This window comes from Molothrus aeneus, chromosome 8 (assembly GCF_037042795.1).
Source record: "Molothrus aeneus isolate 106 chromosome 8, BPBGC_Maene_1.0, whole genome shotgun sequence".
Classification (NCBI taxonomy): domain Eukaryota; kingdom Metazoa; phylum Chordata; class Aves; order Passeriformes; family Icteridae; genus Molothrus; species Molothrus aeneus.
In genome coordinates, this window is record NC_089653.1 from 2,134,334 (window position 1) to 2,160,579 (window position 26,246).

At 55.5% G+C, this 26,246-nt stretch overlaps 2 protein-coding genes across 3 annotated transcripts in view; one reads left to right on the plus strand and one right to left on the minus strand.

The window, feature by feature from the left end:
• Positions 1–26,246, minus strand: part of CDH23 (cadherin related 23) — a 224,500-nt gene that overhangs the window by 7,640 nt on the left and 190,614 nt on the right. The window contains exons 38-54 of the mRNA XM_066554157.1: positions 11,556–11,777; positions 11,354–11,473; positions 9,345–9,525; positions 8,366–8,499; positions 7,927–8,136; positions 7,510–7,617; positions 7,040–7,142; positions 6,072–6,197; positions 5,786–5,989; positions 5,109–5,567; positions 4,204–4,320; positions 3,362–3,586; positions 3,109–3,278; positions 2,720–2,857; positions 2,445–2,564; positions 1,852–2,029; positions 1,012–1,223 (exon numbers count right to left, since the gene is read on the minus strand). Of these exons, the coding sequence (XP_066410254.1) occupies positions 1,012–1,223; positions 1,852–2,029; positions 2,445–2,564; positions 2,720–2,857; positions 3,109–3,278; positions 3,362–3,586; positions 4,204–4,320; positions 5,109–5,567; positions 5,786–5,989; positions 6,072–6,197; positions 7,040–7,142; positions 7,510–7,617; positions 7,927–8,136; positions 8,366–8,499; positions 9,345–9,525; positions 11,354–11,473; positions 11,556–11,777 (3,027 nt within the window). The remainder of the gene's footprint in view (positions 1–1,011; positions 1,224–1,851; positions 2,030–2,444; positions 2,565–2,719; positions 2,858–3,108; positions 3,279–3,361; positions 3,587–4,203; positions 4,321–5,108; positions 5,568–5,785; positions 5,990–6,071; positions 6,198–7,039; positions 7,143–7,509; positions 7,618–7,926; positions 8,137–8,365; positions 8,500–9,344; positions 9,526–11,353; positions 11,474–11,555; positions 11,778–26,246) is intronic.
• On the plus strand, positions 13,314–25,330 carry VSIR (V-set immunoregulatory receptor). 2 transcript variants are annotated; one of them, XM_066554488.1, is made up of 7 exons: positions 13,314–13,504; positions 18,227–18,673; positions 19,551–19,598; positions 20,828–20,935; positions 22,277–22,304; positions 23,584–23,771; positions 24,646–25,330. In XM_066554488.1, exons 1-7 carry the CDS (start codon positions 13,441–13,443, stop codon positions 24,681–24,683), a joined length of 921 nt encoding a protein of 306 aa, XP_066410585.1. In that variant the 5' UTR covers positions 13,314–13,440; the 3' UTR covers positions 24,684–25,330. The 2 variants fall into 2 exon arrangements, with proteins under 2 accessions (XP_066410585.1, XP_066410586.1); XM_066554489.1 differs by having other exon boundaries at positions 23,587–23,771.

Consider the following 26,246-nt stretch of genomic DNA (forward strand, 5'->3'; position numbering starts at 1 on the left):
CATTTACTAAAGGTGCATCTTTGATTGGTTTCATGTGAATTGTTTTTAATTAATGACCAATCACCATCAGCTGAGTTGGACTCCGAGGAGTCAGTCCGAGCTTTTAAATTATCATTCTTGTTTAGCCTTCTGATGTATCCTTACTCTTTCTTTGGTGTAGTTTTAGTAAAGCATTCCTATAATATAATATAATATAATATAATATAATATAATATAATATAATATAATATAATATAATATAATATAATATAATATAATATAATATAATATAATATAATATAATATAATATAATATAATATAATATAATATCATATCATATCATATCATATCATATCATATCATATCATATCATATCATAAAATAATAAATCAGCCTTCTGAGAACATGGAGTCAAATTCTCATCCCTCACCTCATCCTGGGGACCTCACAACACCACAACACCACAACACCTCACCTGCTCCCCCAGCCCCTCCAGACCCCCTTGGTCCAAAATCCCTTGGTTTGGAGGTGAGCAAGCTCCCACCACCCAAAACAGAACAGGGGGCTGGCAGCATGGAGCCATGATCCCCTCTGGGCTGGTGGCTGGGGACTGGCTGAGGCAGTGTCTGGGTGGCTGGGAACTGGCTGAGACACGCACTGGGGACTGGCTGAGACATGCACTGGGGACTGGCTGAGTCAAGCCTGGCTTCCCAGAAAGGAGAAGCATCTCCAGAGTCAGCATTTCCAGCCCATGTTTATAAACACGGTCTGCACGCACCGGCTGTTTACTAATTCTGAGCGCTGCTGGGGTTTCTGTTCCCCAAATCTGCCCCACCACCCTGCTCGCACGTATGGACAGAGGCTGTTTTGGAACGTCCACCCCCATGACCCAAACCCTCTTCCCACATGCTAAATCAAGGTCTGGTTGCATCCCCAGTGGAGATGGAGTTTGGATTTTGCTGTTACAGGCAGGAGTGCCCCTGAACACACTCCCAACACACCATGACCCTGCTCCTTCCCAAGGGATTCACCTCCTTGATGTGCAGGATGGTGCCGTTGGGCGGGCGGACGAAGACGGGGCGGTTGTCGTTGATGTCAATGACCTCGATGTGGAGCATGGTGGTGCCCCAGAGAGGGGGATGCCCCTTGTCCGTGGCCACCACAGTCAGGTTGAACCTTTCGTAGGACTGCAGGCGCCGCCGGGACGTGACCAGCCCAGAGTCTTTATTGATCTTGAAAGCCTCTGGGGACAGAGAAAAGCCCCACATCTCTGGCTCAGGACACTTTGCACAGATAAAGTGTGACTAGAAATGGGTATAACCAGCTGAAGTGCACGCCTCACAGCAGGCCAGGGGTGTGGGTGGTCTCAGGGTTTCAGAGCATGCCAACCCATTGCCACATCCTTGTCTCTGGGACCGACTCCCTGGTCAGCCCTGTCTGTGCTTCACTCTGCCCAGGCTGGCACAGGGGAGCTTTTGGCTGATTTCTGTAATTTCTCTGTGTGCAGATATTCTGGATTTCAGGCACTATCACTGTCCACCCACACCTCTTTGCCCTTCAAAGCCTTCACCTAAAGCAGGCAGTGAGTCTGCTCCAGGACACACTGAGTGTAATAGAAAGTCCTGCTGGGGTAGGGAAGACAAGAGCATAAGGCAAGGCTGGGCTGCAGGATGAAGGCAGACAAAGCCCTAACATCCCACACCATGAGATGAGGAACTGGAAACTGCAGAGAAATGGAGAAAGCTCCCACTTTCAGTATCACTCCCAGGAATCCAAACCAGCCACAGGAGATGGGTGTAGGCTTGGTGCCTATGACTCCTTCCTGCTCCTAACCCTCATCCCTGGGGAACAGCCCCTGCCCCAGCACCCACCCGCTCCAGGACCCTCGATGCTGTAGGTCACCACGCCATTGTCCCCCTCGTCCAGGTCGGTGGCACTCATGGTGATCACTGACGTCCCCGCCGGCTCGTTCTCGTAGACGCTGGTGCTGAACTGGCTCTTGCTGAACTGGGGCCTGACGTCGTTGATGTCCAGCACTGTGATCAGCACCTTTGGCAAAGCACAGCTGGCTGATGTGAGGCTGGGGAAGGCTGGGCAGCCCCTGGGACCATACCCCTGCTGTGACCTGCAGCTCTGCTGCTGGAGAGAGGTGCCCTTCCTGCTATTTGTTCAACTCCACCAAATGAATTCCTGCCTCCAACAATGGGGGCTGCCGTGGCTGGGGCAGCCATTCATGCCACAGCCCTTGCAGACAATAGTGTCGCCCTCCCCTGCCCCTCCTGCCGACGTGCTGTCCCTGCAGCACAAAGTGCCCTGCACCATCCACCCCACAGCTCCTGGCGTCACCCGCTCTTCCTTCTGCCTAATTCCCCCCAGTCCAGCCCCTGGGGAGGAAAGGTGGGGCTTTAACACCTTCTTGCTGGTGACGAGCACCCAGGGGGTGACGGGAGGAGGAGAGCCCTACCTGCACAGAGTTCTCCCGACGGTTACTGGAGACATCCCCAGGGTTGTCCCTGGCCACGGCTGTCAGTGTGTACTGATCCTTCTTTTCCCGGTCCAGGGCTGACAGGATGTAGATGTCACCCTGCAGCACACAGAGACCTTCAGGTGGACCTCGTCTGGCAGAGCTGGTACTCAAGAAGGGGCAGAAGGTGAGGTGTGGGAGCAAGGCACAAGCTGGGACCATTTCAGCCTCCCCTCCCTTCCCCTGCTCTGTTCCAGCCTCGGTTGGCTCCTTACCGTGTTGGGATTTATCCCAAACTTGCCCTCTCCATCGCTCAGGCTGTACTGGATGAGAGCGAACTGCCCGGAATCTGCATCAGTGGCCGTGACACTCAGGATGACCGTACCCAAGGGCACGTCCTCAAACACAGCTTTCTGCAACAGAGGCAGCAGGCAGGACTGGCTCAACCTGTGCTGTCTCAGTGGGCAGTAACTGAGGGCACAGCTGGCACAGCTGGCACCCAGCACTGGGCACAGCCAGACGCCCTGGCACAAAGCGCGTGCCAGCATTGACCATCTTCTCCAAGGGGCTCAAGCACAGGGAAGAAAAGGTGTCCCTGGAGAACCCCCAGCTCTGTGCCTGTCCGGGCCCAGCCCCATACCCACAGTTTGACAGGGGTGCTCACCTGGTAGGATGGTTGGGTGAAAACAGGGTTGTTGTCATTGATGTCCACGATCTGCAGGTACACGGGGATCTCAGCAGATCTGCGGGGAGAGCCGTTGTCGGAGGCGCGGACGGTGAAGTTCAGCCACTGCACCTCCTCATAGTCCACTGTCCTGTTGGCCACAACCTTCCCTAGAGGATGGCAGACCCTGGAATGAGAAACCTGACCCAGGTCACCCACCTGCCCCAGAGTCCCACCTCCCCAGGCCACCAACCTGCTGAGTGGTCTTCCAGACAGGCGTAACCTTCTGGAGAGAGGTTCAGCAGCTCATAGGTGATCTGCCCATTGGCACCTTTGTCTGGATCCACTGCTGAGATGGAGATGAGCGTGGTGCCCTGTGTGGCTCCCTCCAGGATCCTCTCAGTGAAGTAGGTGACCCCGAAGGGGCGGAAGCGGGGTGTGTTGTCATTGACGTCCAAGACGTTGACTGTCAGCTTAGCTGTGGCCATAGTGGAGACCACAGGGGGAGAGAAGAGAAGAACAAATGAGAAAGAGAAGGGAAGGAAGGTTGGGAGGAAGGAAGGTTGTAAAGGCACGAATGTGAAAGTCCAGGAGAGCCAGCAGGTGCTGGTTCATCAAGAAAAATTTTAATATGCCCCAAATCCACTGAGCATGCTATGGGTATTCCTATGCTGCAGTGGGACACCTGCTCCTGAGCTTTGTGTGTCTTCTCACACATGAGCCTGAATTTACCCAAAGTGGGGTGGCAAGATATGACGGGAATGGTAATGAAGAGATGAGTGTCTCCCATGGTAAGGTTATGGGCACACAGTCCTTTCTTCCCATGGTAAGGTTATGGGCACACAGTCCTTTCCTGCCATGGTAAGGTTATGGGCACACAGTCCTTTCCACACCCACTGCAGCCCTGGGATGTCTGGGACATTCTCTAAAGGAGTCCTCAGGGGAGAACCTGAACCTGATGGGAGCTTGTCCAGGACTGGTCCCACTGGAAATATTGCTGGTCAGGTTGGAGAGGAAGGCGGGAGAGCTGCTGGTTACCCAGAAGCTGCGCTGGTGCCTGGGAAGGGCTGTGCCAGTCCCTGTGCCCACCCTTACCGTTGGGCACGCTGACCGAGCGGTCGATGACTTCGCTGGCGTTGTCATGGACAGAGATGGTGACCTCGTAGGTGGCCACTAGTTCACGGTTGAGGGGAGTTTTGATCTTCACAGCTCCTGGGAACCCCAAAAAGATGGATGTCACAGGCTGTGCCTGTGCCCCTGCCTGGGCAGGGAGGTGAGTACCAGTCCACTGCTGCATCCTGCACCACGCTTGTTCTCCTGCCTCTCCAAAGGGTGAATGAGGAAAACACTTGAGAACTACAGGAAGAGACAACTGCTCTCCCCGTGCTCTCCATGTCCTTCCTACCTGCCTGTTCCACACAGCCTCAGGTAGTTCCAGTTGCACATCCAAAAGGGGTTTGGGAGCAGCTGTTGCTGCTCCCCTGCACAACCCCATCCACCTGAGCTCAGCATCTTTAACAACCTTGTCCTGTATCCTTTCCAACAAGGTCATTTTTCTGTCCTGAATCAGCTTTGTGCTTCCAAAAGAGATGTGAGGAGCTCCTGGCCCTCCTTCCCCAAAGGAGCCCCACGACCTGCCCTGGAGTGCCCCTTGTTCCCCCAGGGAAGGTGCTTGGGTGCAGTCTGCCAAGGCTGAGCAGCCCCCGGCCCCCAGCGGAGGCCAACTCTGCCAGTGGAGATGGGTGAGATGGAGGAGGCCATGGTGGCACGGAGACAGGAATGAGCACAGACACAGAGACAAAACTGAGAGCAGGAAAAGAAAGCAAAGTTAAGTCAGTCAGACAGGAAAGAGAAGACAGGGCAGGGTGAGACAGCGGGGAGGCAGGAGAGGAGCACCACCGCCCCATACCTCGGACACCTACCTCCAGGCAGAGAAGAAGTAGAAGCAGAAACGAGGAGAGGGGTCCACACTGCCCACTCCGCCCTTCCCACTCTCCTACCTGTCCTGAAATCCACCGTGAACGCTCCCTGCTGATCGGGCACCAGTGCATCCGTGTCATCGCGGGCCACGATCCCCAGCAGGTAGTACTCCAGGCGGGGGTGCAGGTCCCTGTCGATGGCCGTCACCTCGGCCACCACGGTGCCAGGGGGAGCTGACTCGGGGATGCTGACGCTCTGGATGGGGTTGATGAACTCGGGCCGGCAGTCGTTGACGTCGTCGATGAGGATGCTGACGGTGGCGGTGCCCGACAGCGCCGGCGTGCCCTGGTCCACGGCCACCACCACCAGCCGGTAGGCGTCGCGCTCCTCGCGGTCAATGGTGATGTTGGCCACGCGGATCACCCCCGTGCTGGCATCAATCAGGAACCTGTCCTGGCCACCACCCTCAATGCGGTAGTCCAGCTGCTGGTTGAGGCCACTGTCAGCATCCGTGGCTGTCACCTGGAGGACGGAGAAGCCTGGAAAGGTGGGACACAGCCCTCTCAAGAGAGGGTTGGAGAGCAGCAGCAACCAGGCCTTGGTACCAAGGCAAATATCAAGTGACATGGGCAGCCTCAATTCCCAGATTTTCCCTTTGACTCCATCCTGGCCAACTGTGTCATTGGGAGCTGGATTTTCACAGTCCCAAGGGGACACCCGGGTCACCCCATTTCCCACCCTGACATCCAGTCCTGACCTGGAGGGCTGTTCTCCAACAGCCGCGCCGTGATGGATGCCGGCTGGAAGATGGGGCGGTTGTCATTGTCATCCAGGATGGTCACTGCCAGGCTGGCCGTGCTGTTCAGCCCCCCCACATCACGAGCCACCAGCATGAATTCCAGGTGAGGGTCCAGCAAAGCCTCTCGGTCGATCACACCACCGGGCTTCACTGAAACCACACCTGGAGAAGGAAAAACCTGGTGGCAGACCATATGGGGACCTGGTGGCCCTGGGCTGGGGAAAGAACAGCTGAGCCACCCCACCTGTCCTGTTGTTGATAACAAAGAGGTCTGGGGATGCCTTCAGGAGCTCGTAGGTCACCACAGCATTGCTGCCCTGGTCAGCATCCAGAGCTAGGATGGGGCCATTGAGCATTGTGACAGGAGTCCCTGGACGAGACAAGAAAAGCATTAGGGAGGGTGGCAGTCCCCTGGAGGGCCCCCCTGTCCCCCTCCCACCCTGGTGACACATGAGGGACAACAATGAATGAATGGAGGAGGTGACAGAGCCGGGCCTCATGGGGTTTGAGGCACTGGGGGGTGGCTGCTGCAGCCTTGCAGACCGACTCGCGAGGCCCAGGAGAGGTGGTGGGACATCCAGCTAAAAGCAAACAGACAGATACATCCATCAGAGGGGTGGCAGCAGCACCCTGCCACCGAGGGTGTCACCTGGAGGCACCCAAACCCTCTGCTTGAGATGTTGCTCAATGGCGGGACAGGATACCTGAAGTCTTGGAGCAGGGAGCAATTTAAATGGCAGGAAGGCAAAACAAAATAATAAGAATAGTGTTTCTAGCTCTTTGTCTGGGAAACGTCTATCTGGACAGGCTGGACTCTTTTAACAATCTCTAACCCCTGGAGCAAGGCAGTTCCAGGTGATGGGGTGATGGCAGCCCATCCTCTTCAGGGCATTGGGCAGGTGGGTGCCCTCAAGGCTGCCCCCATGGCTCTGCTCATCCCACAGGCACCTGCTGCAGCTGGGCAAATCCCAAACAGTGCCCATTTTTGACCTGTGCCAGGAAGGGTTTCCACAAGCAGCATGAACCAAAGCTATGGTCTCCTCAAGGCTCATCAAGGCACAAGCTCCTCAAACTCAGCATCCCTGTCCCAATGAGCTGCAGCCCTGCCCTGCCAATGTCCTGTTTCCTCCACCACGGCCAGGAGACATCTCCCCTCATCCAGCCCTGAAGGGAGTCCCCAAGAGCCACATAAGGGAGTGAAGAGAGACCTACCAGGGGGCGAGTTCTCCATCACCTCAGCCTGGTAGGAGCTCTGGGTGAAGAGGGGGCGGTTGTCATTCTCATCCGCTATGGAAATGACCAGCAGGTCAAAATCCTAAAGGAAAATTGGGACAAGAGGGCAATGACCATAGTGTCCTTTCCTTGAGCTCACCTTCCCTCTCTGGGGCAGTCAAAGGATGCTCAACTATCATTGTGGTTGTCCAGCTCTCCAGCCCAACATTGTCCCACCTTCCATGACATCTACTGCTGTTGCATGGAGTCAACAAATGACTTCAGACTTGCCCTCGATCCTACTGCTCCTGTTCCCTGCTGGGAATGGGGCTGTAGCCCCCTCCCTGTGATCCCCAGGTTCTTTCTGGGGATGGGGCTGCTATCAGAAACACCGTGGGTAAGGGCAGTGCTTGGTTTCGGCCATTTTCCCCACCTGCCCCGCTGGAGGCCCTGGCAGTGTCCGTAATTACCCGCCTGGCATTGCGGATGTTCTCGGGATTGTCCTTCACCGTCACCGTCAGCCTGTACTCGGCCACCCGCTCCCTGTCCAGCGGGCGGTTCACGTACACAACGCCACTCTGCCAGGGAAAACAAGGGAGAAAACGCCACAATGCCACTCTAACAAGGGAGAAAACACCACAATGCCACTCTGCCAGGGAAAACGAGGGAGAAAACACCACAATGCCACTCTACTGGGAGAAAAGAAGGGAGAAAACACCACAATGCCACTCTAGCCACTCTACCAGGGAAAAACAAGGGAGAAAACACCACGTGGGGTGCAAGGAATGCTTCCCCTGGGGTATTTCCTGCCAGGACAAGGATGCCAGACAGCACAGCTGGGTTCCCACCCCCATAATCCCAGCATTCCACCCTCTCCTGGGCCGTACAGTGCTGTTGATGTAGAAAGCATTCTCCGTGTTCCCTGCTGTTATATCAAAGGTCAGCAGGGCATTGGGGCCCTGGTCAGCGTCGCGGGCGAGCACGCGGGTGACGAAGCTGGAGACGGCGGCGCTCTCGCTCAGGGTGAGGTTCATGGGCAGGTTCAGGAGCACGGGGTCGTTGTCGTTGATGTCCAGCACACGGACACCCACCAGGATCTGCCAGGGAGAGAAGCAGGGCAGGCATGTGGCACGTGCTTCCAGGCCTCCCATCCTTTTCTTGCACTCCCCGGGCAAGAGGTGGGCTTCCCCAACTCAGCCCAGGATGGAAAGGAATCAGGACAAGGAGAAGGAGGTGGAGGGGAGGAGAACAAAGCCAGAGACCAAAAGGGAAGGAACTAAGCACAGGGGACAGCTTAGAGCCCCCCGTGCCAGCCTGGGGACTCACGGTGGAGCTGAGGGGAGGCACGCCCCGGTCGCGGGCGGCGATGGTGAGGTTGTAGAAGGGGATGTTCTCGCGGTCCAGCTCGGCGTCCTTCCGCACCCGCAGCTCTCCTTCCACCGGGGAGATGACAAATTCCCCTGCCAGAGACAGCAGGCCCTGGCTCTCACCGTGCTTTGGCTCCCCAAGGGAGGGGCCTGTCTGGGAGCTGGGGCAGCGTGGCAGGTTTGGGGCAAGCCCATGCCCTGTTACTGCAGGTACGGGAGGATTGGCAGCTGGGGACTGTGCTGGGTGCACTCCCAGGGAGCAGCAGGAGACCGGGATGGGGTGAATGGCCAAATAAGAGGTGCCTGTCTCTGTTTTCTGGGCCTTTCTGAAGATGCCAACAGCCCCTCCATGCCCTGGGATGGCCAGAGCAGGGTGGGCTACACAGCACAGATCCCCCACGAGCCAAAGGGCCTTGTCCTGCTTGTTCTGGAAAAACTTTGCAGTAGGGTTAGCTGGGAGATGGGACTGGTCACCACCTTCCAGATTCTCTGGACCAGTCACCACTCCCTTCACCGAGGGACATCCAGATGATCCATGGTTAGGAATGCCCCCAGCTCCTCTGCCATCTGCACCATGGTGCTGGTGGAGCTGTGAGCGCTGGAGAGCAACTCGGTCCCCCAACACCCTGCAAACCCCACAGGGACTTGGGGACAAGGCTCGGTTTCTCTTTCTGCACTTTGTTTTTTTGCCTTTTTGCCTTCTTTTTGCCTTTATTGTTTAGCAGTTTCCCCCCTTCCCTCCACCAGCCCCAGCCACCCCCTGCCCAGGCACGAACAGGTTAAGTTTCCTGTTGCTCAAAACAGGATTTCCTGGTGTCGACAGGCCGAGCTGGGAGGGAGGATGGCTTTTCTGAAGCGCTTCCTCCCCGAGCTCCTGCGAGCCCGGCTCTTCCATAGGGCAGCTAGGGGGACAGGGGACACCCCATGTCCCCACTCACCCAGGGGGTCCCCGGCGATGATGCTGTATTCCACTTGTCCACTGGGTCCCGAGTCCCCATCATGGGCCAGGAAAGTCCAGACACGAGGGCCGGGCTGCCCCTCGGTGACATCGAAGGGCCCCTCGTAGGGCCGCGGGAAGGTGGGACAGTTGTCGTTGATGTCATTGAGGTTCACCAGCACCTGCGGCCACGGTGAGAAGCATGAGGGTTGTGAGAGGAGAGGGGTGGAAGGGGAAGGGAAGAGCACCCTGCTGGCCATGAGCATGGGAAGCTGTGGATGGCAAAACACCTGGTGTATTTCTGGCTTTTCTGGGTTCACCTGACATCCAGCTCACAGCTCAGAGATTCAAACTTGGTTATTCCTGATCGTGCCCACCCTATATGCACACTACAGGACTCCACTGTGCACACTGCCAAACCTCTGGGCCACACACCACAGTGGGAACTCAACCCAAAAGCCCAATGTCCTCCACATCCACACCCAAGTGGGACAAAACCACAGAGATGAGACTGGAGACACGCGATCTCTGCAGCCAGCTGCACACTGGCTCACTCCTCTTCCTCCAACAAATACTTAATTCCTAATGCTGAGCAAACTTTAAAAAACTGACAGGTTGCATCCTTGTCCCAATAAAGCCACCACCACCACTGGTGGTACAGGTGGTTATGAGAAAGACACTGGAAATGAGGAGTTTCTGACCTCCTGGGTTGAAGAACAGTGAAACCCACCAGATGGACATTTGCTGCTGGTTAAATCTAATCTTTACAGAGAGTACATCCAAGTTTCTGCTCTGTTTCCTAGCAGTGGAGAAAACAAACACTGGCATGCCTTATCTCAGTGATGGACTTCCCATCACTGGGGATCTCAAATAATCCCTAAACCTCCTCCAAAAAGCTGTGTTTTTGTACACTGCTGGCACAAACTCCATGAGCAGTGGAGGGAGGGTGTTTCCATCCTTCCTGGCTTTGGTGCTTGCTGCTGAAGGGGTTTCCAAGTTCGTGTCTCTGCTTGAGCCAAGTGCAGGGGAAGATCTGCCCTCGCCTGCAGTGCATGGCAGCTGTGCCTTCGCTGCCTGCAGTTAAACCCTGGCTCTGTCCTGGGCCAGGAAGCCATCCCCAGCACCATCAGATGCCCACATCTGAAGGCTTTCCCTTTGTCCAGGCATGGAGTCCCACTGCCAGGCTTGTGTGGACAGATTTTATCCATAGAAATTTCCCACACTGGTACCTCCCCTTAAGTTTTTCTTTTTTTTTTTTCCCTTCACACACAAGAACTTATCTCCTTTTGGGGGATTACAAAACCTGTGACTTGATGTCAGGGTGAGGTACAATGGTCCATGGCAATCAAGATGGAAGTTTTAACCTATCCCTGACACCTGCAGTCCACCAAATCAATCTGGGTGTGCCGTACAATTTGTCAAATTTTGGTTTTGGTCACAAAAATAATCAGTGCACTCTATTCCTGCAAAATATTTGCTTTGGAGCTGCTCGCCTGCCCTCCCCAGTCTTTGAGCAGTGCACTAAGTTCAGGTCACCGTGGCCCAGGGAAAATAGAAAGAGCTACAAAGAAAAGCATCATAAAAATGACTAGAGGCTTTAAATAACCTCCTTACAAGGGAAAAAGGAATTTTCAAAGCACATAAATAGCAAGAAAAGATAAAGATGAAGCTGAAATTAATGCTATAGCAATGCTTCACTCCCTGCTGTCCCTTCAAGGGCCAAGAGGACATCTCACGAAAACATAATGCAACTTCAGAGGAGCTCCAGGAGTTTCTCTATGTCTTTGCAGAACCAAATAACCAGGCTAATTAACCCAGAAACATCTCTTGTGCGTGACCCTCTTTTGAAACACCCTTGAGGGAGCAAGGCGACAGCAACTGGGCAAACCGGCCACAGCTGGCAAAAGCAACTGGTGACCACTGGGAAGGAGATGTGAAACTGCTCTCCAAGTGGGAACTCCTTGACCCCAGAGAGGCCAGGGTGTTGCAACCCCCCCGTCAGCTCCTCACCGTGGCGGTCGATGTCAGCCGGCGCGAGACGATGGGGCACTGGTCGGTGGCTGTGACCACCAGGGTGTAGCGCCCGTGGCTGATCTCGTAGTCCAGCTCCTTCACCGTGCGGATCTCCCCCTGCAAGGACAGGGGAGAGCAGCTGGCAGTGAAGGGACCGGGACAGGGACACGCACGGAGCGGGGCCGGCGGCCGTACTGACCGTGGCGTTGTCGATGTGGAAGGTACCCAAGATGTTGCCCTCGGTGATGGCGTAGGCCACCGTGCCGTTGGGTCCCTCGTCCTGGTCCAGGGCCTGCACAGTGACCAGGGTGGCATTGAGGGTGGAGGGACCCTCGTCGAGGGTCACCTCGTAGAGCTGCTGCCGGAAGGCGGGAGCGTTGTCGTTCTCGTCCAGGACGGTGACGTACACTGTGGTGGTGGCCTGTGGGACACGGGACATCGTGGTAAGCACTGTGGAGGCATTTGCTGGGCAATCAAGGCTGGATCTGTCAAGGTCAGTGACCAACAATGGCTCAGCAGTGCCAAGAGACACAAAAAGCATGCAGGGCTCCAAATGAAATGAGCCGTGTCTTCAGACGCACTTGCAGGTGACAGCTGGGTACAGAGATTAATCAGAGATTTAATCACACCCTTGTTCCCAAGCAAAGTGTGTCTCTGTGGGATCCCTCCCCTTTTCAGAGTTTGCCATTGCTGGCAACACCAGGGAGCAGCCCATGGCACAGGGAAAACCAGGCACTGAGCCCCACTGTGCCTCCCTGCCTTTGGTGTGTGCGAGTCCTTGCCTTGCCATTGGGGACACCTTGATTGCTACTAACAAGTGTGGCAATAAAGGTGGAAAATCCCAGAGATGATGCTGCCACGGCTCAAGGGTAGAACAAAACTGAGCATCTTGGACACCTGGACCGACCTCCCATGGTCCCACCACCTCCCTGCTGACCACAACCTCACTGCTGGTCAGGCTCAGCTGGACTGCAGCCTCTTCCAGTGGTCCCTGGCCCTGCACAGGCACCTGGCTCTCCTGGCTGTCTTACAGGGCTGTCACCCCACCTGGGATAGGCAGGTGACAATGGCACACCGCTCTGCCTGAGGGCTCAGCACAGAGCTGGGGGTTTGGAACAATAAACCATTTCCTTGGCATGTCTGGGCTTCATGCCCACACCTGCCCCCAGCAATAAATTTCTCCCAGTCAGCCAAGGATTACATTTTTGGCAGGAGCATCACAGCCATGTTTGCTGTAAAAGCCACAATGCCACACCGTAATTAGGTACTTTTTTATTTCCCTGCACACTCCAGATTCAGAGCAGGCAGGCAACAAAATTTCCTGCAGGTTGCAAAACTCCACGTTCTCTGGGCTCCGCTTTCCAGGGAAGGCTGACTGGAAATGAGGCAGCTCTCAGCTCTCAGCTGCAGCCAGAGGTTTTGTTGATGCCTTTGGAATTTGGAGAGAAGTTCCAGGAGGGGTTATGTGTCAGACCACGGGGCTGCTTTGCTATTTCAGGGCAAAGTGCAAATGGGCTTTAGGAGGGGGAAGATGGGGCTTTGCTCCCATTTTTTTTTTTTTTTGGGAAAGCTCCATTTCCTTTTCCAAGTCGGCATTGCTCTGAGTAACCCCTTCCTGTACCTGCTGCCCGCTCATCCCAGGACTGCAGGGATCCATCCCAGGAGGTTCTGCCTCCTTAATCCTCACAAACAAGGCAAAAACATTAATTGTGAGCAAAGTTACAAGCCGGCCCAAGGAATCAGCTCCTTCTGGGAAAAGGGATGGAGACCATCACCCTCAAGTCCCTTGGCACGGCGAGCACCCTCCTTAGCACCCCAAAACCACACGCAGCGGGCTCTAAGCGAGGCTGTAAGGGAAGAAACCCAGCAGAGGCACCCGCGGAGGAGGAGGGCTCCGGAGCCATCCCCACCCCGGGCGCTCCCTGCAGTCTCTCACCTCCGGGGGGTGCTCGCCGTTCTCGGCAGCGCTGCATTGCGAATCGCAATGAAATTTCCTGTGTGTCCCAGTCCGGCTGGGGCTGCGGGGCTGCTCAGAGCGTGCGGTGGCTCGGCAGAAGCCACCTCAGCCCGGCCACCCCTGCGACATGGGGACAGCGTGCCCCCGGCCCGGGCTGCTCCTGGCTGCGCTCTGCCTGCTCGCCTCCCACGGTAAGCTCGGCTCGCTTTGCTCTCCTCCCTGCCCGCAGAAACTCTCCCCGCCGGGGCTGTGCTCCGGCACAAGCAATCCGGAGTGTTTGGGGCATTATTCGCTCTCTCCCCCCCTGGTTTTGGTGTGCGGAGGATCAAGCCAGCCTTCCACACGGTGCTGGGGTGAAGGGGCTGCAGGGGAACTGCTGTTCTAAAACTCTGAGTGTGGGTTTTTTTTTTTGTTTTCTTCCTCTCCTTTGATCTAACATGCGTGGAAGGGAAGCAGCCCCCTGTCCCCGCCAGCCTCCCGCTGGCTGGAAAAGCTGCTCCGTTCCCGCACGGCACTTTTCCCTGGCACGGTGGGATCCCCGGCTGTGCCACGGGGAGAAGAGACCCCTCCAACAGCCCAGGGGGAGCTGGAGAGGTGCTCTCTGGAGAGAGAGAGAGAGAGAGAGAGAGAGAGAGAGATAGGGGACTTGTGCGAGAGGGGCTGGGATGCCCTCTCTAAGGATGCTGCGCTCCGCCGGGATGCGCCGGGTGGGCAGCCAGGGCCACCGAGCTGCCCTGGCCCGGAGTGAGCGTTTCCCGGTGCTGGGAGCGCTTCCCAATGGGATGGATGCTGTGGGAAGGGGCTGCTTCACGCCTGGCTCCGCAGCAGCCCCGGCAGGCAGCGGCTCCGTCCAGGGCTCCGGGGCCAGGCAGGCAGCGGGGGCGGTGGCATTAACAGCGCGGTCCCACCCTGGACGGCGACTCGGAGAAGGAAGCTGGGAAGGAGCACGATCCCTCCTCCCTGCCCTGCGCAGGCGGGGGTGAGCATCGGGCTTGGCTTCACCCTCTCTCCCGGGACAAAGTAGCTGCCTCCACGATTTCTCCGGGAAAAGATCCCCAAAGGTGCCCCACTGCTGCAATGGGGCCAGAGGTGCCTTCTCCTCTCCTCTGGGACAGCAAGGCTGGTGTGGGTTGAACCACATTTTGCTTCTCATCCGAGTCATCAGGGAGCAATTCCCAGCATGTCCACAGGGATTTGGATGATTTCATTTATGCATCTGGGGCGCTGGGACTGAACTTCAGGCCTTCTGCAGTGCAACGAGCTTGGATGCTGATGTTCAGCGTGGGGCTGGTGCCAGAGGAACTGAGCTTTGCGCAACCCCGTGCCTGCCAAAACTTCCTGAGCCCCTGGCTAATTTTAGCAGGGATTCATGGAGAAGTAGCCCTTGGAGACATCCAGCGTGGGGATGCTGGCAGCAAGGTGGATGGAGAAGTGGCTCCTCTTCCCCTAAAGCACGGCAGCTGAGCTGGGCTTCCCAAAATTGCATCCCAAGTGCTATCCCTGAGCCAGGGCTGTGCTGGAAGAGGAGCAAGGCAGGACCCCCCAAGGCTGCTCCCTTCAGTGCCTGGATGATGGGAACCCCACTGCTGGGAAGCCATTTGGCCCTGGGGTGCAGGAGATGAGGGCTGTTAGCGTGTCTCAGGCATCTCCAGCAGGTTTTTTTGTCTCCTCTTTCCTTGGTGCTCGAGATACTTCTGCAGAGCTACGGGTGCCCCTGCACATCTCACCTGGCTGAGAACTCTGAGGCACAGTCACAGCACAGTGATGATGGGGCTCGAGGCACTTTGATGTGAGCCTGCTACAAGAACTCCCAGAAGAGGAAGCAAAGCAAGCAGAGCTCCTTGCTCCACCTCTGCCTCCCTCCTCTGCAGCAGGTGAGCCTCTCCAAAGGCTCCATGACCTGATCCCTTGCAGGATCAGGAAAAGAGTGGAAATCACTTCTGCCAAGCACAGGAGGGCAGATCAAACACCTGCTTGCCAGGGCCAGGGACCAAACATAGGAGAAGCAGCCAGGAGAGGCTTTTGGTCACTGACCCAGAATAAAATCCTGATTTATTTGAGCTGTTGGTCAGCCAAGCAGCACAGGTTTCTGCACTTTTTTGTGTTTCTGCTTTGTCTGAAAGCAGAGTTCCCAGGTGTCAGGAGAGTGATGCCGGCCAGCACTGGGATGTACCAACCCTGCACTGGGCTCTGTGCCCCACCAACACAACACCACTGGCCGGAGACAAAGCCTCAGTACATCTTGGGGAGGGAGCACCAACTGCCCTGGCACTGCCCTGGGCTGCACCGTGCCTTGCCAGCTGCTTTCCCCTCCACTGCAAGGCTTTTGAGAGCCTTCCCCCGCTGAGGAGAAGGAAGGGGAGCCTGTAATGCTGAAGGTTGCACACGTGGTAACCTCTGCCCCTCCCCGAAAGCGTGGGCTGAGCTGACTTTCCATCCAGACGGTTCCCATCAAGCTCTGGAGGTGGAGGCTGGATGGTTCAGCAAGGCAGAGCTTCACAAACCGCGTGGGGATGAGCCCTACTTCATCTGAGGGGGGTGTGTGGAAAACAAAGGACTCCTGCAGATACTTTTGGAAGGTGTTGGAAGTGTGGCTTCCTCCAATAGAGCCCTGGCTTCCCTTCCTGTGGCTCCCAGGAGAGCCCCGATGTGAATGGGGCACTTCCCCTTGCAGCAGGTATCAGGAGCACATCTGAAGTGCCTTTTGTGCTCAGAACCCCTCCAGCCTGGCTGTGCAGCAGCAGCTGCCCAGGAGAAGGAGAAGTCAGGGCTTGAAAACGAGACTGAAAGAGGCAGCGCTGAGCTGAGGCCACACAAACCTCAGCGCAGAGCAGCTCCAGGCCGTGCCCTGCACGCGCTGGGGGGAGCAGGAAGCAATTATCCAGAGTGGTCAGGCAAAGGTCACACCAGCCCTGCCTTTGGGGACTCCAGAGCAGGGATGCAATGGGGCTGATCTCCCTCCCAAAGCCTCCCTCTCCCTGCAGAGCACCCTCGGGCAGCGACTCAGGGGCTGCTCCTGCACCATCACCCGAGAGTCCGAGGTAACCACCAGGGGTGGGAGGCACAATTTTGGTTTCACTCTGGTGACACAGTGCTCTCTGCGTGGCCCAGCAGTGGGGAGCCCTGGCCTGGCAGGCTCATCACACCCTGCCTGTCACTGACACCCTTGATATAGCAAGTGAGAAACCTCAAAGCGAAACGCGGCGGAGCTAATGGCACAACAGGATGTTACCAAAATAAAAAGAAACATCTTGTCCTTGTAACATCTTCTCCGCTGCAAACCAGCCCCAGAAATCTCTTTTCCACAGTAATTTGAAGTAAATAAACACAGAATCTGCTTTTTCTCCTGCTTTTGAAGTGATGTTAGCGTTTCTGCAAATGTGAAGGAGTGGCAGGGCCAGAGCACCAAAACCTCTCCTGGCTTTGCACTTTTCCCTCCTCTCAAGCACAGCTCCCCGTACCCAGCAGAACCCCCCACCCACGTGCTGGGGAAAGACCAGCAATGCCTCCTGCTCCCACTCTCCTGCCACGCCTCCTGCCCACATTCCAGAATTTCTTTCTGAAAATTGTTTTCATTTTCCAGCAGCTCCTCGCATCAGCATCACCCAGTTCCCCCTTTTCCTCCCTGGGGGCTGAGAAACAAGGAGGGTGGGACCTGCTCCCCGCCTCATCTGGGGGAGAAGGGGGGGCCACTGCTCCTCCTAGAACTTTTCTGTTTTCGCTCCTTTGATTTTTTTGTAGCAGGCCCAGCTGTGCTCGTGTTTCCTCCCTCACAAGCCATGACCCTGCTGCCTTGCTCCTCCTCTCGTCCTCCTCTGCCTCCCTGCCCCACACCTCTGCTGGCCCCAGGGCACTCCTGCCTCCCTGCTGCAGGTGCTAAACTCTATTTAAAGCATTTCTCTCCTGCAGAGTTGATTTCTAGGGTGAAGTTGTGCTCCCAGCCCCATTACAAAATCCTGGGAGGTTTGGCTAAGAAGGGAGTTAAAGATCATGTAGTTTCAACATCTTCTCCTATCCCAGGTTGTTCAGAGCACCATCCAACCTGGCCTTGGACACTTCTAGGGATGGGACAGCCACAGCTCTTCTGGGCAACCCCTGCCAGGGCCTCACCACCCTTTGCCAGCACTGGTGGTGGGTTTGCAGTGCTTTTTTGGCCAGTTTTGCTACAAAAAAAAGTTTTACTGTCAGAACCCAGGACATTCCTCTGGCTGCCCTGGGTGAATTGAGACCCTGGAAAGGGGCTCAGAGACCTTGGCACAGACTCAAAAACACCTGTGCCTTTGATGTTAACCCATGGAAACAATTACCAACTTTGTGTGAGGATTTACAAGCCACAAGGGTTTGAGCAGAATGTTAGTGAATTTATCACGGGGTGAAAAAGTAGAATTTTTGGGGTTCAATTTCTGGGGTGAGAATGGGGGTTCAAGAGGGTTCAATTTTTGGGGTTAGAATGGGGGTTCAAGAGGGTTCAATTTTTGGGGTTAGAATGGGGGTTCAAGAGGCAAGATGGAGGAATCTGGGCATGTCCTGTCTTCTTCTTTTTGTTGTCCACCACCTTCTGCTGTGATGGTGACACTTCTGGATTGGTTTAGAGACAGACTGTCTGACATAGGTGATAGGTATTGGAAAATTATTGTAAATAAAGTACAGGTAGTTTTTAGCATAAAAAGCCAACACCACCCCAAGGGCAGGGACTGTGCCACAACCCGGCCTGCTGGACAGATCTCAGCAGGTCAGAGAAAGAATGTGATAGATAAGAGAAAATAAACAACCTTGAGAAGCAGAAATGAGGAATCTTGACTTCCTCAGTCATGGGCCTGGGAAAAATAACTCTTTAATACCTTGGGAGCCATTTCAGCACCACAAACCCCGGAGTAAGCCCAGGCTCTGACTTGGTACCTTGTCCCTGGCAGGACGAGCTGCAGGATTCCTGATCACCACTCCATACTCGCTGTGTGTGTGCCCTGAGGGCCAGAACGTGACCCTGAGCTGCCGTGTCAGCGGTGCCCTGGCCGAGAGGCACGACCTGCTCTACAAAACCTGGTACTTCAGCAGCACAGGCGACCAGAGCTGCTCCGACAAGCGCCACATCCGCAACGTCACCGACAGGGAGCTGCACCACGACCTGGGCAGGCACCACAACGCCTCCCAGAAACCCTCCCCGGGCAGGCAGAGTGGCCACCACGGCGTGGAGTTTGTCCTTGACCACCACGGCGCCTTCCACATCGTGGTGATGAACGTGACCCTGCAGGACAGTGGGAATTACTGCTGCTACGCCGTGGAGGTCAGGAGGGAAGGGCACGGCAAGCCCCACACCCTGCAGGTGGCTCATGGCTTCGTGGAGCTGCAGATCCAGAGAGGTGAGGCTGCTCTGCCAGCCCTGCCAGGGAAAGGGTGATGGGGGATGCAGCTCTGGGGATGGGGAGGTCACAGCAAGCCCCACACCCTGCAGGTGGCTCATGGCTTTGTGGAGATGCAGATCCAGAGAAGTGAGGCTGCCCTGCTAGCAAGTGCCAGGGAAAGAGTGATGGGGGATGCAGCTCTGGGGATGGGGAGGTCCAGAGAGGTGAGGCTGCTCTGCCAGCCCTGCCAGGGCACAGTGCCAGGTGGGGGATGCAGCTCTGGGAATGGGGAGGTGGCTGCGCTGATGCTGGAAGTGCAGGACACTTCTGGATGAGGTTCCAGAAGTCAAAGTTGAAGGTTTGAATTAGAGCTTGAGAGCAGTGAAACATTAAAAAAAAAAAAAAAAAAACAACTAAAATAATCTTAATAACTCTAGAGGCTGGAATGCAATAAAATCCATGGTACATAGTTTCAGTGATCTTCTCCAACCTCCTTCTGGCAGAGAGGAGAACAAGGCTCAGCTTAAAAGGAGCTGGCTGGTGGTGCAAGCCTGGGTGAGGGCTCACAGATAACCTTGGGACAGCAGCCCAGTGGGAGAGGCAGGAGGGAGGGGAAGGCATCTCCTGGCCTTGATTTGCAGTGTTGGATACCTTTTCTTTTAGACTAAAAAATAAAAATAGAATTGGCTGCATGGTCAGGGATGGGCCCTACTGCCATGGACAAAGGGGGTCTGGCAGCAGGGATATCAGTGAGCATTTGCCAGGATTAAACTCCTGCTTTGGGCTGCTCTGGGATGTTGTTCTCAACACTAGGGAGAAAAGGCAAGGGCAGCCAGCAGGTCGGGAGTTCTGTGGGACCTGAGCAAATCCTGAGCTTCTCTCTTCTCTTCTGCAGGCAAAGGAGGCCTTCAAAACTGCACATTTCACACTGCCACCGGCAAAGGTAAAGGGCAAAACCCCTCTCTCCAAGGTGCTGCTGGCCATCCTGGCCCAAGCATTCCCTAGGGATCACTGCCAACACCCCAGTGCCCACACACAGCCTCACACCCTGGGGTTGGGAGGGTGCTTTCCAATGCTGCTCCAACACGGAGTGCATGACAGGCCATCCCCAGGCTAAGGAGAGCCTTCCTCAGCCCATCCCCTGGCCATGCCTGTCCTGAAGCCATGGAGATCACTCACCCTGCTGTTCTAAAGCACCTGAGCCCCCTCCCACAGCAGGGATTTAGTGGCTGCTGCCACGAGCAAAGGGGAAGGGACAGAAAGGCAAAGAGGTGCAGGAGCCTCTTGCTACACCCTGAGCCTGGGCCACCTCTGCCTCAGCAGGGGAAACCCAAATCTTGCTTGAGTGCTCAAAGTGGGGCTCCCCCAGGGCTGCGTCTAGACATGGAGATGCCCCCACTTCACTGTGCAGCTGGGTGGCTCTGTCTGTCCCCCTTTGCTGGCTCCTAAATGGGCAGATTTGGCTAAAATTATTTTGCAGCATGCCCAGACAAGACAAGCAGCTCCTAGTCCCCATGAGCTGTGCTTTCTTGTCCCTAACCTTCAGTCTCAAGTGCTGGGACACCCTGCCCTGTCAGGAAAAAAGAGAAAAATGTCCCCTCCCAAAACACAGGCACACAGGGAAAGGAGCTGCTTCCTCACATGGATGCACAGGAGAGGAACTGAACCTGCCCTTGATTTAAGCAGCCCTCAGCCTCACCACAAGCCATCCCACAAGGACCTTGATGGCCACAGATGTGCCTGCAGGCTGCCAGCCTTTCTGGGAGCCCCTGGGGGTGACATTCTCCAGGGGCACATTAATTAGCAGAGGGTAACAAGCCCTTTGATGCCCGAGCACTTGGAGGCTGGCAGTGGGTCAGAGTCAGTGCCCCAAAGCTGCTGGGAGCTTTTATCAGGGCTTCTCTCCTCACACCTAGAAGACCAAAAACCCTGGGATGTCCTGCAGCAATGAAGGGGTTTTGTTGGGGTTTTAACAGGACACCTCAGAGCTTATCTCCACAGCTGGCAATGCATCCTGGTGGTGTGGGAGCCACACTGCCTCAGCTCTGAGGCAACACGGGGTTAATGATCTTTAAGGTCTCTTCCATCCTAAACAATGCTGTGATTTTGGCCTGGGGAAGCCAAGGGAAGGGAAGGTGGAGGGTTGGGTTGATCTCTGCTCTTGTGTTGCAGACATCACGGCGGCCGCGCTGGCCACGGGCGCCTGCATCGTGGGCATCCTGTGCCTGCCCCTCATCCTGCTCCTCATCTACAAGCAGAGACAAGCTGCCAGCAGCAGACGTACGTGCCAAGGCTCCCTCTCACCTCCTGGGCTGGCTGGGATGTGCCCCTCTGGGATCAGCTGCTCTGGCTGGCCCAGGTCCCACGGGTGTGGTGTGAGGTGGCCCAAGGACAGGTCCCTGCCAGGAGCCTCCTGGAGCTGTCCTGGGAAGCACCAGGCATGCCTGAGGCTGGTGTGGGATAGGAGGGGACACCAGCAGCATGCTGGAGGCTCTGAGACTGTAAGGATGCTCCCTGCTGAGCCCTTTGCTCCACATCCACTGTGAGAACCATCTCATTTTCTCATCCCTCCCTCCACTGCACACCCCAAATAGAAGCTTTGCCTTCTAAGCAACTGAAGACCATTATTTGTACTTTGTCTCACCTTCCTCTTTAAAAAGACCCTGACATGTCTGTGGCCATTGGACAGGTGTCCCCTCTGCTGCCCCAGCCCTGGCAGCCCAGGCTGTGCTGAGGCAGAACTCCTGCCCGTGCCTGGCTCCCAGAGATTTCAGTAATGAAGCGGAAAGGGGCACCACCTTTAACTGGCAGAGCCATTTCATCAGCCCTTGGGCAAGAGGGGCCCTGTGGTTTTCCTCTCCCAGCTCAGTGGGGGCTGTGGGGCTCAGAGGAGCCCTTTAGAGAAGTGGTTTGTGCAGCAGCAGGAGGGCACAGTGCCAGCCACAAGAATGGGAACTGTGCTTTGCACAGCCACACCCTGCAGGCACCCCTTTAGCAGGGGCCTGGCATCCCACCAGCTCCATCTGCAAAGCATCACCTGGATGCTGCTTCACACCAGAGGGCAGGCAAAATCCATGGGGGTTTGCCTCTCAGGTGCCATGGACCAGCTTATTTCCACCTAACACCTTTCTTTGGCACAGTTTGGGCCAAAACTTGAGCATCTCAGCCAGGCAGAGCCCAGTAACACAGGCTGTGGGATCTGGGGGTGAGGGAATGCCTGACCTGGTGCTGCCCAACCCAACAGGGGCAGCCAAGTGCCAGGTGGTGTTTGCAGAGCCCCAGGATGGTGCCGCAGGTGGGTGGTGGGTACCAATGGGGCCAGACTGCAGCTGCACCTCACTTCACTCCATCCCTGCAGGAGTGTCCCTGACCCTTCTTTGGAGCCTGGGGTCTCCATCTGGGGAGTGAATGAGTGGGAGAGGGCAGGGATGCAGAGGAGGAGGTTTGGGAGCAAAGCAGAGGGCTAAAGAAGCAGGTGGAAGCAGAGAGAGGGAGGAATGCAAAGGGAGAGGAGGAATTGGAGGTGGATAAGACACCAGAACCCAGCCCTGGCAGTGGGTCTGGGCCTGGTGCTGGGCCTTGTGCTGCCAGCACTCACCCCACACATTTTGTCTTTGGCAGGTGCCCATGAGCTTGTCAGGATGGATAGGTAAGGAACCCACGAGCTCCCAGCTCCTCACACACCCTGCAGCCTGCATCCCAGACCCTGCACAGGGCTTGTCCTCTCCTCCTTCCCCTTGGATCTGGCACAAATCCCCAGCCCAGCAGAATGAAAGGGGTGCTGGTGTTACCCCCACCCTGAGTCCTTTCCATTTCTGGGAAATCCCTGTTTCTCTTCCTTCTCTCCATGTGGAAAGTGCCTCCTTCCGTTTTTCAAGGGCCTGCCTCTCCCTCCCTGCACTCCAGGAAGAGCTGAAACCGCTTGGGCTGAACTTTCCCCCTGCCCTGGGCTCCCTGTTTGCTCTGAAATGCCATGGCCTGAAACCATTCTGATTGAACTTTCCCCCCTGCTCTGGGCTCCCTGTTTGCACTCAGCTGAGATGCCATGGCCTGAGACCACTTTAGTTGAACTTTCCCCCTGCACTGGGCTCCCCATTTGCTCTGAGATGCCATGGCCTGCAACCGCTTGGGCTGAATTTCCCCCCTGCACTGGGCTCCTCATTTGCTCTCAGCTGAGATGCCATGGCCTGAAATCACTTAGGCTCAACTTTCCCCCTGCTCTGGGCTCCTCATTTGCTCTCAACCAAGATCCCACTGCCTGAAACCACTTGGGCTAAGTTTCCTCCCTGCCCTGGGCTCCCCATTTGCTCTCACCTGAGATGCCATAACCTGTGACCACTTTCCCTCTGCCCTGGGCTCCCCATTTGCTCTCAGCCAAGTGCCACTGCCTGAAACTGCTTGGGCTGAACTTTCCTCCCTGAATTGGGCTCCCCATTTGTTCTCAGCTGAGATGCCATGGCCTGAAACCGCTTGGGCTGAGCTTTCCTCCTGCCCTGGGCTCCCTATTTGTTCTCAGCTGAGATCCCACTGCTTGAAACCACTTGGGCTGAACTTTCCCCCTGCCCTAGGCTCCCCATTTGCTCTCAGCCGAGATGCCATGGCCTGAGACCACTTGGTCTCAGGGGCTGAACTTTCCCCCCTGAATTGGGTTCCCTATTTGCTCTTAGCTGAGATGCCACGGCCTGAAACCACTTTCCCCTTGCACTGGGCTCCCCATTTGCTCTCAGCTGAGATGCCATGGCCTGAAACCACTTTCCCTCTGCCCTGGGCTCCCCATTTACTCTCAGCCAAGATCCCACTGCCTGAACCTGCTCCCTTGCCCTGCTTACCTGTTCCCAACGCTCAGCCAAAAAAAAAAGCTTTTTTTCCCCGCTGGGGATATAAAACCCGAGCTGCAATAAAGATGCCAACACCTCTCCCGCCCTCAGCAGCGCGCAGGGCATTGAGAACCCGGTGTTCGAGGCGGGGCCGGCGGGCAGCTCGGAGCCCCGGCCCCGGCCCCAGCTGCACTACGTGGCCCGCAGGCTGCCCTCCGAGTCCGGCCGGCACCTGCTCTCCGAGCCCGGCACCCCCCTGTCCCCCCCCGGGCCCGGCGACTGCTTCTTCCCCACCCTGGGTGAGTGATTGGCAACGCTCGGCACCTCTGGAGAGGGTGGGGAGGGAAGGGGAAAGTGGGGGGTTGAATATCAGCAGGAAAATTGGTGTGGGTTGTTGGGGAGGATGAAACAGGAAAGTGAGATTGAAATGAAAGCAAGCTTTGAGATACCTCAGTTACTGAACAACGGGAAAACAATGATGTAGCCAAACTGAAAGTAATCCCCTTTTGATGAAACAACACCCTCTGCTTGCAGACAGGCCCAAGGGTCAGAGCAGACCCTACAGCTTGGCAGAGGGGCCCAAAGAGGAGTTTTTAGGGTTTAAAATGTAGCACAGTATGGTACTGTAATGATTCTTATAGGCTGTATGTAAATCCTATGGAATTTGTATCTTGTACTAGATTGGTTAGTGAGAATTAGAATATTCAACACAGAAGAAGATTTATTGTATTGTAATGGGAACTTCACTCACTTACTTTCTATGCTCTTAGCTCTTGTCTCTTAGCTCTTGCCTTTTACGCTCTTACCCCTTTTACTCTCTTATGCTTTTGCTCTCTTACCCCTTTTACTCTCCTACCCTCTCATCCTCTCTCCCCCTCTCTTCTCTCAGTCCTGCTCTGAGCTGTGCCTGGCAGCTCCCAGCAGGGCTCTGCACCCAGGCCCTTTGCAATAAACCCCAAGTTCCTGACCTGGCTGCAGAGATCTCTCGTCTCCATCTGTCCCAACTGTCCTACCCCCCGTCATGCTACAGTTGGTGACATCAAAAACTTGGTAGCTTGAAAGATGGGAAGGACCTAAACCCTGTTTTCCACACAGAAGCAGAGTTTGGTCACTTCTGGAATGATATCCCTTCAGCTGTTAGCTGGACTAACACCCCTGGTCTGCCTTTTCCAGATCCTGTTCCTGACTCACCAAATTCCTTGAAAGCCTGAGGAGCCTGGAGGAAACCACATCCTGCAGAGCAGGCCATGCTCACCCAGACAACAGCCCCAGGAGTGCCTTAAGAAATGAAACTGTGTGCAGGATCCCTGCCCTTGCCTCCCACCCTGCCACTGCCCTGGGACTGGAAGTGAACCTCTCTCGCTCGGATTTCGATTTTTAACTACCTGTTTCCATGGAGAAGTGCTCTGTACTGCTCACATTTTGCAGACTAGCTGGAAATTGAGGATGTGGGGATGGGAGGATGTCCTGCACCTGCAGACTTCCCTGAGGATTAACTTATTGCCAGGCTCTCAGCTCTGCAACATCAACACGTTTCTGGATCCTTGACTGAACATCCTCTCTGGGAGTGGATGGTAAAATACTTTATTCAGCATGGAACAAAACAGGATCACCAGCCAACCTTGTACTACCTTTTTCTTTGCAAAACAGGAAGGGGAGAGGCTCCCTGCTGCCAGCAGAGCCCTCTTTCCTCACCAGCCTTTTGAAATGGCCGTGGACTTGTGATGCTGTTGCCTTTCAGCAGAACACATGTTGGGAGGAGCCTTATTTCTGCTGCAGTTTTATCCTTGGCTTGGGATCAGGGCAATTTATCTTTCTGTTTGTTTCATTATCAGTGCTGATTAAAAGGAAAAAAGGATGTTTATGGTTTTCATTTGGGTTTTTTTTTTTTACATGCCTGTCAGTTAGGAAGTTCATCTGGAGGGTGTTCCTGTGAGGAGAGCCCCTGTGGAGAGGTGGAGGGATGGGGGGCACAGTGGGAAATGCTATGGATAGCTTCCCCTTGCCCTCCTGGGCCCAGCAGGGCCAGAGCTGGGGCCACTGTGAGAGGACTCTGTGATTCTCTGGGGCACGTGGGTGAGCACAGCAGCATCTGAACAACAACATCTGGCACTGCTTATCCAAAAGAAACTACGGCTCTCCAGCGTGACTCAGGCCTGGTGATGATATCAAACCTTGTGGCAGACACTGTTACTCAGAGTGTGTTCGTTTTTGTTTGGTTTTTTTCCCCTCTTGTTTCTCTTTTCGTTGTAAGGTGGGTAAAAAAACGGCCACGAGACAAACATAAACATTAATCATAGCAAAACAGAGTCAGACCTGAGCAACAGCTGCACCAGGCAGCATGGCCAGGCTGAGCATCCCTGGCACCACACAAATTTCCACACTATGGGGCTGGAAGAAACAGTGTTTGCCTCTGGAATGGGCTGGGGAGCTGCAGGATTTGATTAATTCAGCACTGGCTTCAGCAGGAGCACCCACAAGGTGGTTCAGGGATGAAGGAGAAGCCAGCACCCACAGGGTGGATAAGGAATGGAGGAGAAGCCAGCACACTCAAGGTGGTTCAGGGATGAGGGAGAAGCCAGCACTCATGAAATGGTTCAGGGATGAGGGAGAACCCTCAGGGTGGTTCAGGGATGAAGAAGAAGCCAGCACCCTCAAGGTGGTTCAGAGATAAAGGAGAAGCCAGCACCCTCAAGGTGGATAAGGAATGAAGGAGAAGCCAGCACCCACAGGATGGATAAGGAATGAAGGAGAAGCCAGCACCCAGAGGATGG

Bases quoted from the DNA above. Each gene is read 5' to 3' on its own strand.
- VSIR (XM_066554488.1), top strand. From the start codon at position 13,441: ATGGGGACAGCGTGCCCCCGGCCCGGGCTGCTCCTGGCTGCGCTCTGC. The intron at 22,305-23,583 runs GTAAGGAACCCA...TCCCGCCCTCAG, and splicing joins GAGCTTGTCAGGATGGATAG to CAGCGCGCAGGGCATTGAGA. The intron at 23,772-24,645 runs GTGAGTGATTGG...TGCCTTTTCCAG, and splicing joins CTGCTTCTTCCCCACCCTGG to ATCCTGTTCCTGACTCACCA.